Source organism: Meleagris gallopavo, chromosome 4, assembly GCF_000146605.3.
Source record: "Meleagris gallopavo isolate NT-WF06-2002-E0010 breed Aviagen turkey brand Nicholas breeding stock chromosome 4, Turkey_5.1, whole genome shotgun sequence".
In the NCBI taxonomy this organism is placed as follows: Eukaryota; Metazoa; Chordata; class Aves; order Galliformes; family Phasianidae; genus Meleagris; species Meleagris gallopavo.
Genome location: NC_015014.2, coordinates 2,068,877 through 2,081,393, shown reverse-complemented (window position 1 = coordinate 2,081,393; position 12,517 = coordinate 2,068,877). Strand labels below are relative to the sequence as shown.

The following is a 12,517-nucleotide window of genomic DNA, read 5'->3' as shown; positions in this document are numbered from 1 at the left end:
ATATATATTTTATATACATATATATATATAATATGTATTTTGGGGGGGAGGGGAAGTAGTAAGGCACAAGAAAAGAAAAAGCAAGACACCTCCATACTAGCAAGAAATCAGCCATAAGGCAGGAAACAGTAGTTCTCTAAGAAACATAAGGGCTCGTTCAGTATTAGACACACTGCATAAAAGTATCTTTAAATACTGGAATTATAAACAAAAGATGAAGAAAACACAACTGATCCATCTAGGTTTTTTTGTTTGTTTGTTTTGAGGAAAAATTCTGATTATAAAGCCAGATCTCTGCTGTCACCATCTTAGCCCTTTCTATTTCTAGAGAGTGATTATGTATTCTTTGCAAGGATTCAGAAAGAGCTGAATTTGTGTGTGCTTATGGATGGGTCACACTTTGGTTGGCATTCCACACAAACCTGCAAAGAAAGAAGCACTGCGGATGAGCCGGAGGGGACCTCCTTCAGACACACCCTGCAGCAGTTTGCTGCTACACAGCTGTAACACACCTAGGAAACAAAAGCAATGTAGAGAAAATACAATGCAAAGGAAAAAAAAAAAAAAGGTGATGCACAAGAGAAAAAAAAAAGAAACCAACCCTAAATGAACAGATGGTATCAAGGTATCAGAAAGACACAGAATATGGAAATATTTACCTAAATTACTTCCACTGCGACAGGTACCCAAGCCATTCTGATTAGAGCTCAGCTTTCCAAGGCTGGGATCTTGGTTAATGTATTCAAAGCTATCCTGTAGGCTATAAGAAAACCAAGTGAAAAACGGGAAGTTTCTAACTTGATCAACAGTCATTAATATCAGCTTGAACAATAGGTTCTCTTTACAAAAAAAGAAAAGCTGAAGATTAACTTCACAATAAAACTGAAAGAACCAGTATGTTTTCTGAAACTAAAAGGAAATAGTCACTGATATTCTATGTAAATTCCCTCTTCGAATCACACGTGGGATTGAGTTTATTTAAATTTGCAAGTTTTGAGACAAAAAGGGAACAAGTGAGAAACAGTGCCTATTCTGTTAATATTAAAGGAAACTGAATGGACATAAAGCTACTTCAACATACAGGGTTGCATGCTTCTGTCAGAAGGAAGAGACAGAAGTTTTGAAACTATAATCTCTGGAGCTTGTTGCCTTGGATAAAGTTAGTAGCACAAACTAAATCTTTTTTTTGGAAGTTGAATAGCCTGACAGAGATCTATCGAGTCAACACTTCTTTGCAATACAGCTTCCATTTTTCAGTTTTCTACATCTTTCCACTTGAGCTAAATCAACTTTAAAAGCAGTGACAGAAGATCTACAAAAAGAAAGACGAAGGAAAGACAAAAGCATTGGAGAGGAAACAGGGTGCCAAGGAAGGAAAAAAGGATGTTCTTACTTGTTGTTGCTTCCACTGAAGCTTCCTACCCTGGCTGAGAAGACTTTACTTATCATCAGCTGTGGGGGAGAGCTGAAAGGATAAACAACCATTTCAGTGAGTCATCAGTTCCAAGCGCCTGACAGAGCACACCACAGAAAAGGACACTCACCGTATGTAGTGAATTTTCAAGGTGGAGCCTTTGTAACTCATTGCCACTGAGCCAAACATCATTTCTCCCAGCATATTGACGTCAGAAGCTGGTCTGGTGTACTACACAGTTAAGAAGGGAAGAGTCAGTAGTGACTATTTCAGTATTACTTCAATTTCAAGTAGTGCTATAACGATAAATTGTGCATGGAGAAGACAAATAAATTCTCCTTTCCCACGAAAACTAGGATCTGGTGAGGTTCTAACACAGGGAATTCAAGTACAATCAAGGACAGTGAAGTTGCAGTTGATTTTGATCACAAAGGGTTCACTGTTACATTTCTTGCCGGGGTGACTCCAGAAAGAAATAAGACAATTTACCATCCTTCCAAACTAAACAAACAAGCACACACCAAAGAAAACCAGCTACATGTCCAGCAACATTCCTATATAACAGAGTGTCAAAAGAGAACTGTAGATGCTTGCAGGATCCAGATCCTATGGCCTGGATCCCCACATATCAAACCATCTTACTGATTTAAATTTTTTAAGTACTTCTTCCCAGCCCCCACAGAAAGCTTTTTGAAAGCATCTTCAATCAGAAAGTATTTTGTGAAGACTGTTTCCAAGACTGACCATCAACAACAAATATTGAGAGAAGTTTGTCAATTCTGAATGAAGTTTACCTTCTCTTTAAATGTAATTCTACCCTAATCTGTGGATGCTTCAACCTACATTTTACTAGATGAAATACTTACGCTTTCACTTAAAGACAGCTAGAATATCTTAAAAATAGTTATCTTAAAAATTTCATGTTACAGTAAGATATATTAAGAGTCCCTTTGGTCCATGCTCAACAACATTTTTTTTTTTTTAACAGCTGACCTGAAGCACAGACAGTCACATTTGTAAGAACAGATAGATGTCTAGTGACAATTTCCTATGACTTTCAGAATAATGCTATGAAGTACTTCTGTAATGCCTTAAGACATGTCCATGCATTCTTACTCAGCAACATTTTAAAGATAACCACAAGCTTGAGCTATCTTCTCAAACCTGTAATAGACTGTAACTATAGGTTCAGCCCATGCAAGGTAAAGTCTCTTTATATGAGCTTGTTCAGTAAAAGAGATAAATACAAGAAAAGTAACAAACATTACCTGATACTTTGGTATTTGCTCTTTGACATTTTGTGTAACACTTATTGAGAGATTATGGGAAGAAATACTGTTGTTCCCACTGCTTGCTTGACAGGTCCTGACAGAAGTCTTTACAGGAGCATCCTCTGCCATTTTCTATGTCAAAACAGGGCAATACAACGAAAACAATCAAAGCAAATATGAAAATCCTCATCTGTAGAAATACCATGACAAAAGTTTTTCCTAAAATACATTTCAGCAACAGAAGCTAAAGTAATTATTTGGTCTGAAATACACACACCAGTTTCTAAAGACAAGAAGGCCCATGAGACAGGAAGTGGTTACTCTCACATTTAGATCCTCACACAAATTTTCACAGTAACACAGAATAATTAGACAAAATCATATTGGAACAGCATTCCCAATTGTTATGAACACACGCTCTGTGTAATGTTTGCCAAAGTTTACATAAACAAATCTCAGCTTACGAGTTGCTTATAAACCAACTTCTCTAACCATCTGCACAATTAGTCACTCTAACTGTATATTATTTTTGCTCTCTGATCAACAGATCCTTAAACAGAAGACAATAAAAAAAAACAAGAAATACAACACATCATTTGGTAGAATCAGCTATTGGTTAAACCTGAATAGGAGTTACAAAAAACAATCTAATGGATGCTCAGCTGTTTAAGTTTACTCTTAAGTCACTATGACACAACATCCTAGAACTGATCAAAACAATGTAATGGAAGCCTTGGAAAAATGTCAATTACATTAACAGTGTTTGTATATGTTTCATAAGAAAAGATGCATTTAATTCATGGAATTTTCTTCCAATAAGTTTTCTGGAATGAAACAATTTCATGATGTTTTTTCTTCTTTAAACTTAAAGTCAAGGAGATGTCAGTTAAGGTGACCAGATCACGACAACCTTGCAATGAAGACTGCTTACACGGCCTCAGAAACCTATCAATTGCACATTTAAGAAATTTTAAATCTGTTAATAACGGTATACTGGGGATATATTCACGTAAGCATTCCTTCCTTTAGTGCACATTAAATTGAAGTGCACTTTTATAAATCTCATTTCAAGCCAGTTTGTACTTCATTGGGAATACGCACTGGCAGAGGTCAAGTTAATTAGGTTTATTTTCTTGTAGGAGACTACATTAACAACACTGAAAAGAAATTGAGTACATAAAACAAACGTATGGTTAAATGGAATATAAATCTGCCAGTTATCCCAGGTAAGTTGATGACACTGTCTGTTTTCAAGCTATGTATTTGAAAACCTAATGTTAAAAGATCTAGTGTATTTCAACAGGGTGGGTAAATGCACAGTATATACACAATCTTGACTTCAGTTTAAACAGAACAGACCTTAAGAGTAATTCTCTTATATTTGACTAAATCAATTTCTAGGTTCACTAGTAACACAAACGTTTAAGAGTGATCTTGACTTTTTTCTTTTAAAAGTGCACCTAGACCAGTGTTTGCCAAGCAAACAGACAATATTATTTGTCATCTTCTATGAGAAAGGTTATACTCTGCTTTATGCCAGGGTTGCATAGCTTTTGACAAAACATTTTGCAGCTAACCTTTAAAGTGTTAAAAGCAAGCACAACAACGTGCGCTTTTAGATGGAGCCAGAAACATTTCTTCCATTCATTTACTTCCCACATGTTGTGTGTTTTAAACCAACTTGAAGATACAAACTAACAGCCTGGATACTTGGATTCTTATCACAGTGGGTGGTGGAGAGATTAACAGACCAGTCTAACCCACATACCCTCATAAAAGGATGATCAGTCATCAGCTGGTGATGCTCAGTCCTACTGATTTGGAACCATTATATATTTGCAGAATGAAGTTGTTGAAATTATTTAGCAAAACCAGCAATTTCTGACAAGTCACAGCCATTTCAGTATAGCTAGTAATTCTACAAGAAACAATGTTGGTCTGTTGGATTAAAACTCCTGAACTTAATAAAGACTTATGAATTTAAAAAAAATAAGTAATTGAGCATAAGAAAAAAAGCCATATGTTATTTTTCTTCATCTTTCACAATCACCAAATTTTACCTGAAATGTTTTAATTCACGTAAAACCAACAGTTCTACTAATCTAAACACCAAAGCAAGTCTAGCACATTTAGAGATATACTAGACATCAGTGGAACAACAGGCCTGAACAATGAGAGCTAAGAACTAAGCCAAATCCCATCCAACACTGAAAAGGCTAAGGTAGTTCTCAATTTAAAGATCACTTGGCTTTGAATTAACTTAGGCTTAAGTTCTTAAGTTTCAATACCATATTTATATTTAAAACTACCAAATAACAAATGTGTGTTCACAGACTTCTTGGAACTTAACATTCTTACTGTAACTTTCACAGAAAAAGCACAAATAAGATTAAGAAATTGAAATTGACATTTTAAAATTCCTGCTTTTTGCAAGGGAAACAAAAGCCAAATTAGCATTTCATACCTGAATCACAGCTTCATCAATTTTGCGGACTGCTTTGGAATCAAATAAGACCTGTCTGCCTCTTCTCTCACAGTCCTGGTAAACTATCAGACGAATTTCATTCAAGTCAAACTCTGATGAGGACCAGCTGCAGATTATAAACAAGATGTTAAAATAGAATGCTTACTTTGCATTAAGCAAACAAATATATTTAGCAAACACATCTTCTACTCAGCATTTACAAGAACCAAGCTGCAATAACAGCACTTGGAATGAGAAGGAACTGAAAGGACAGACACACAACACAGTCAAGGCTTTTTCAAAATTTTCAAGAATATGATCTAACACACCAGCTCAGTAATCTGGTGCTTAAATATATTAAACTTATTCCGTTCTCTATACACAGTTTTGATCACTTCCACTGCAAGTTAGATGTACTTTTTTATGCAATTCTCTTGGCAGCGATAAGAGGCAATGGATTATCATCCAGCCTTGCACGCACTGGGAGGTCTGCACAGTTCTTCATCCCTATCTTCTCTAAACAATAGAAAACCAAATCTTCTCAAGCTTTTCAGTGACAATGAGTAATGATTTTTTCTGGTATTTAATTTTGCAACTGAAAGACAAGGTTTATGTTGATCCTTTATTCCCCCTCCCTTCTCCAAACTGTTTCAGGTTTAAGAAAGCCATTGGATTAACAAGAGAATGACGAAACTCCTTCAGAACTGCTGAGATTCTCTCTCAAGTAAAACAATTCCCTAACCTGGAGTGCATCTGCCTCTGCGAGGCAGGCCCTGAGATGCAACTTGGCTCCTCCAGCCACCACATGAAGCTGAAGAGCACAAGTGACCACGGCTACAATGGTGAGAAACACTCCTCCCAAATTCTTGATGCACTTGGTGTATGTTGGAGCAGGGAGGTTTGCTTTGCCCCTGATTCAGCTTGTCACATCCAGCAGCTGACAAGCTGGAATTAATGGAAAAAAACTAGTGCTACATAAAGCACTGCCACACAGCTCTGGCAGCAACCTGGTGCCCAGTCACACTGCCTCGTCCCTGACCTGCGTAGTCCACATCCAGGGGTAAGAGTACAGCTGTTATTATTAGCTGCTGGTTCAACAAATTGCATAACAGACTTCAGTCAAGGCTGCCCCGATCTCCACCATTTAGGAATTTCCCCAAATTATGCCTGATGGAGAACAAAGGTGGAGAACTGAGGAAAGAGCACACAACTGCTACACAGCTGGAAGGCGGGGGCTTCTGAAGCGTCTTCTTTGATTCCATGCTCCAGTAGTCATAAATCATTAATGAGGTAATAGCATCAGCTCCTGCTAGGCAGTAAGGTAACCAGGGCAACTGCTTTTGAAGCACGCTCAGAACTACAAACAGCCATTACAAGACAACTCAGCCTAATTTCTTCGTACTTCATCTTGGATTTCAGGGAACAGCTTCCTTTTCTACTTAGAAAGAAATTAGGCTGAGTAACAGAACAGTAGGGGTTGTATGAGACCTCTGGAGATCATCGCTTGGAATGTGCCAGAGCATCTTTTTCCTTCACCTGGAGGATTTAATCCTAATTTTGAATACGTTTGAACAGAATAAACCCATCTCCACTTAAAAACGGCAGTGCAAATACATGATATCTAATGGCCCGGCACACAAAGTTAGATGGTGGAACAATGCTAAAGGCTGTTTTGCCATCAACAGTAAGGAAACTCGAAACATCTGGAACGCCTTACCTCAAAAACTCCAGGAGTGCCAGCCATTACTTTTCAAGTTTCCCCTTTGAGAGGGAATCACAGCGTTAAGCTAACCTGCATGACAGCAGTCCTGATTCCACAGCTGACAGCTGCCTGAAGATCTTGTGCACCTCACATACACACAGAGCTGCAAGTAAACCATCTGTTTTACAAGCTTTTCAATAGTTTCTCAGGTGACCACCTGTGCAACCCTATTACAAAATCCAGTTATATCAAATACAAGAGTCAGAGCCATCAACAGACTTCACGCTGTTCTAACCAATGAACTAAGCTCTTTTCAACACCTGGTACTCTGAGACCTCTTCAGTACACAGCTGATCACTTACTGACACATTTTTGTAGCACATAATACCACAAGCATTCCTGAATTAAACGTGCTACTTTATTAAGAAGGCCAGAGGTCACCCTTCTTTTCAACAACAAAGAAAACATACATCTTGACATCTTTAATTTAAAACGCATGCAAGAACAAAGCTTCCTAAAACCAAAAGAAAATTCCAGGACAGGCACAACAGGGTCAATAGTTGAGACCATAGGACTGCAAGTCAAATCTGAGAAACATTCATCTCGGGCACAGATCTAGGCAGTGCAGTTTTGCATTGGACCACCAACGCTAAAAGCACATTTATCACACAATCTCAGAATCAAAGGACTCGGAAGGGACCTCAAGGGATCAAGTCCAACTCTCCTGCCAAAGCAGGTTCCCTACAATAGGTTGCAAGGGTAGGGATCCAGATAAGTCTTGAATATCTCCTTAGGAGGAGACTCCTCAGCCTCTCTGGCAGCCTGCTCCCTCACCCATACCATAAAGTTCTTCTGCATGTTAGCACGGAACTTCCTACGCTCAAGTTTTAGGTCACTGCTCCCTGTCCTATCTCTATACACCACTGAGAAGAGCCTGGCCTCAGCCATTTGCCTCCCACCTTCCTTTAGATATTTATAAACATTTATCAGAACCCATCTCAGTCTTCTCATCCCCAGGCTGAACAGACCCAGGTTACTCAGCCTCCCTTCACACGGGAGATGCTTCGAGGCCCTTAATCATCTGTAAGGCCCTCCGCTGGACTCTCTCTAGGAGGCCCTTGTCTTTTTGGACTGGGGAGCCCAGTTATACTTGTGTTGCATGAGTTTAGGTTTCTTTATGAATATGTGAACTCCCTTACTCTGCACAAAAGCAAGATTCACGTTCGTGCAGCACTCACTTAAGTAAGAAACAAACAGGGTTTTATAACAGAAGCTGAAGCCAGTTTGAGAGCCTGCTCAGATGCCTTTTCCATGAAGCAAAGCAGAATTAAAGATATCTGCAATCTTTCAGAACTTCAGGAAGCAACAAGTTAAGGCATCTATTAAAACGCATCATACAAAGCTTCATGTGAGTAACAGATCCACAGTAGGGAAGTAACTTCAGATAACGCTCCTGGCAGCACTCAGCAAGCATCAGACTTATTTCAGCAAGGCCTTCACTTTGAGGCTCAGCATTGCACAGAACGCAGATGCAGTCCTCACAGCAGTCTTACACATTACAGAAATGATCCACCCTATTAAACATCATTTGGTAAGCTCAAGGACATCTACAGGCAAGCTTACAGGCATATAAATCCATCATCTCATTACCTGCACGTGGAAGCAGGCACAAGACTAGGCTTTTTCCCCCTTACACAAAAGTTGATGAGCAGACTGATTACAGTACTTCCACCCCTTATTGTTTAAGCCAGTCTGTATAACATACAGCCCTCAAAACAAAGACAGCACTATTCAACCATTTCCTAAAAGCAATGCTGAAGATACACAGTACACAGACTCGCAGTACACAAACTCTGATTTCACGTGCATGGAAGCCAAACTTTTGTTTGGCTTAAACCACTGTTTACGTATCTTTAAATAAGCAAGAAGTTAACACAGCAATGCTGAAAGACCTGCTGCTTTTCTTCCTTCACTGATACCTTATGATAAAAAGGGAAGATTCTTTTACACAAAGTACCACTCATTTGAAAATGAAGCTCATTTCTGCATAGCTTGACTTCCTTTATGTTTAAGTAAAAGAAAAACCCTTTCACTCTCTTGCATTGGTTGTTTCTAAAAAGAGACATGAAAATACCTGAAATAAGCAGAGATATTTTAGTCTATTTTTCCTAAGGAAAAAAAAAAGCTCCTATGTGTGTACAATGTGTTGACCTTGATCGATTATTTACAAATTTCTTAATCAATTTCCACTGCCAAGCTTGACCAAAGGACATACGTCTCTATTCATACCATAAAAATAAATCCTGAAGGAAAGAACAGACTTTCCCCTCTTGTTGCAAGACGACAAAATAAACTGATGTTAATTTCAAGGCAACAAAAACTCTGTTTTAGATGATGTGTTTGTGAAAGATATGTATAAGGTGGGGAAACAGAAGATTCTGAAAACATTATATGAAAAATTTACACCGGTTTGCATGTTATTAAATTCTCATTTGTCAGCGAAAATAAAAAGCCACCCATACCTAGAGCTTTATTCATTCTTCTGCTTATGGACTAGAAAATCAACACCCAACATGCTTACAAAAAGCCTCCTGCTTGCTGGCTGCAGCACATGACAAGATGCTGGCAGTCCATTCCACTCCCAGCTACTAAATGCTGACAGCTAATCAAACCAGAATTGCCTTTTCAGTTCTTCAGCACCATTCCTAACACTCCCCAACTTCATCTCTCAAGACTGTGTTCCTTATACTCATTTGGTAATTATACTCATTTGGTAAAATCAAATTGGGCACATTCTTGATTGTTTCCTTTTTCTCTGCTTTTGTCTAAAACAGCTTACCTAACTACACTTTAAGTACCCAAGGAAATTATGTGATAGTTCTATTTTACATATGCACCTACTAATCGAAGTGTTACTTCTTGTCAGCAAACAAGGTAATTCCCCAGGTAAGCATCAGTCTTGATAACGTTTTGTATAGAATGTGATACAGTCATTACTTCTGAAAAACAACTGCTGCTTCTTACAGGGACTTTAAAGTCTCCCAAAAAAAGTTCTCCTAAACACTGAAACACCACCTGCCACGGCCATGTCTAACTGCAAGCAGAATGAGACAAATTTTTACAAGTGAAGATTTTACATCTTCAATTCTTACTAGAGAACTACTTAACAAAACACAATGCGAAAGTCTCCCACACAAAAACAACGTGTTCTGTGCTGGAAGAACTGCTTATTGCTTAAAAAGCACATTTTGATTTAAAAGGAAATTTTGCAAACAAAATAAACAGGGTTTGGTTTACCTGGTATTTTTTAAGCCCTTTGAACATCAAAATACTGCATTACATTCAAATGGAATTCTGGTAACAGCAGGCTATAGAAAAGTAAGAAAGTGAAGAGACTAAAACCTAACCAATTTGTTTCACTTCAGCTTACAAACCATCATTATGTGAGACCCTAAATATTCTTTAAAATTAGATAAATTCAGAAAGATGAACAACTTTGTGTAGTTGTTCATCTTTCATGTTAAAGAAGGCTAACTGGACTGAACAGTTTTCTTAGTCAAGAGTAAATACAAAAGCTTACTGTAACCTTTCTCCCCTTTTCCTAACTATGTGACCATCCTCTGTCACTTGTGTTGGCTGTGGTAACTGCTGGACTCTGGCTAAAGTCTCCATAACAGCAAAAATTTATCCCAGATAAAAGCAAGCAGCTCAAAAACGTAGCTGAAAAAGGGGATAAGTAGAAGGCAATGCAACCTCCACCTCCTGGTGGCAGCATGAGTTACGCTAACTCACCTCATCCTTGGAGCTGGATATCTCCAGGAAAGGGTGCAAGTGCCCTGTGTACTTCAACTGAGTATTGAGGCTACTGAGAGCGTTAATTGGGTTCTCTTGTTCCCGGCGTCTGCTTTCTGTCTGCTTACCAAGGTGAGCTGACTCCCTAAGGGAAGTCGGTTCCAGAAGGTTTGGAACCACTGGAGCCAGCAAACGGGGAAAGAGGACACAAGCGTGTTGCCAGAAAGCAAAGGACACAGAGGCAATGTCACTACTCCCTTTAGCATCAGCAGTCTGTTTGAACCATTCAGCTTATCTAATCTCACCTTCACAGTGGATCTTTCCCACATCTAGAAGATGCAAGAATAAAGAAATGACATCAAGCTGTCTACGGTCATACAACAGGAAAACCAGCTTACCTATGCCTGCAACATTAATAAGGACAATTCCTGTTAAATTTAAGTTTACTTTATTTCTCCAATGATGGCACATACGTCACTGTCCTTTGGCTTTTTCACAATTTCTTCCATTACAGATCACAGCACTGAGGCTCAAGTCTCAATAAGGGGAAAGCAGAACTGTTTACTTCTGGAAGGGAGCCACAACAGCTTGCCCCATATTGTCTTAAATCAGTATTCTCAGTTAATAGAGATGTAGAGATCTCCAAACTCTTAAAAAAAAGAAAAAAGCAGATAAAGCTTTTAGCTCACTTTTAAAGCAATCAGAATGCATGCAATAACTGAAAAAAGTGACCTATTTATTTGTATTTGAAGATTACTTCAGCAGACCTTAGAAAGTGACTAATCACCACTTCAGCACAACACCTTCAGGTTAGAGAAATAAGAAGCCCAAAATCTACAGACCGATCTGCTGCTTTTTCTAAAAGCAATACTGAATGTACAAGAATTATTCTAACACTGTTTTAGAAGAAATTGGAAAAGGCTGCCCTCAACCACATTTCCACATATAGTCAAGTAGCATGCTGGCACACACCTGAAAGAAGGCACAACATAAATGCTGTTGATGCTCGTTTACTTAGACATAGTGCTCAATCTAGACATCGTTTACAAGCAAAGCAGAGGGTTGCCTCCCCTGTTCCTCCCCCCACTTCAGAGCACTCTCTCCTGCCTACAAACCAGTGCTATCTGACCCACTAATGCAGAAGGTGGCAAAAAAAAAAAATTAAGAAGTGGAAAAGCAATTAGAAAAGGAAGGTAAGGTTATATAACCTTAAGTGAAAAGAGTCCATTATTCTTCAGAGAACATCAGATGTCTTACATCTCAACAAAATTCCATACATACCTGTTTTGCAGCAGCCTAGTCACTCTGCTCACACAGCTGACACTTCTGTCTCTCAGAGATTTTCTAATCCTTTCATCTAATTTGGTACAAGAGAAATCACTTCCAAGCGGTACATCACTGTTGTTTCTTGCTCTTTCTATTTGTTCCCCTGCATTTGTAGCCTTTGGTGTACCCCCACACATTTTCTTTTCAGCTTCTTGCAAGAGGATTTGTAGCAAGAGATACAGCCTCAAGCAGGTTTCTTTACTATAGATCAACCATTAACAATGATAATTCCTATCAGATTTCTTCCCTACACAGGAACACAATCCAGCGATTTCTTGTTGGAGGAAGAGGAGGCAAATACACGCCATTCATGAAGAAATACAGCTGAAGCTACAGTACCAATGCAATTATTCCAGAGAGAAGAGCAGACACTACTTCCAAGTTTCAGAAGCCATTCTCTTGCTGTGTTAGTTTCCTACCAAGCCTGGCGCAAAGCTGCAGCAGATACAACAGCTAATATTGACTTAAACTGTGTTTGTTTCCTGGTATGTGATTAGGTAGCTGGCAATTATGTAGTCACAAGACCAAACCATATGGCCTCTTAAAAA

General features: G+C 38.7%; 1 protein-coding gene across 1 annotated transcript in view; it reads right to left on the bottom strand.

Moving 5' to 3' along the window:
* Positions 1-12,434, bottom strand: part of FNIP2 (folliculin interacting protein 2) — a 33,555-nt gene extending 21,121 nt beyond the window's left edge. Inside the window, 7 exon segments of the mRNA XM_010709444.3 lie at positions 423-512; positions 660-760; positions 1,394-1,465; positions 1,545-1,645; positions 2,683-2,817; positions 5,150-5,276; positions 11,925-12,434. Of these exon segments, the coding sequence (XP_010707746.1) occupies positions 423-512; positions 660-760; positions 1,394-1,465; positions 1,545-1,645; positions 2,683-2,817; positions 5,150-5,276; positions 11,925-12,106 (808 nt within the window). The 5' untranslated portion in view covers positions 12,107-12,434.
* Positions 12,435-12,517: the final 83 nt, after the last annotated feature.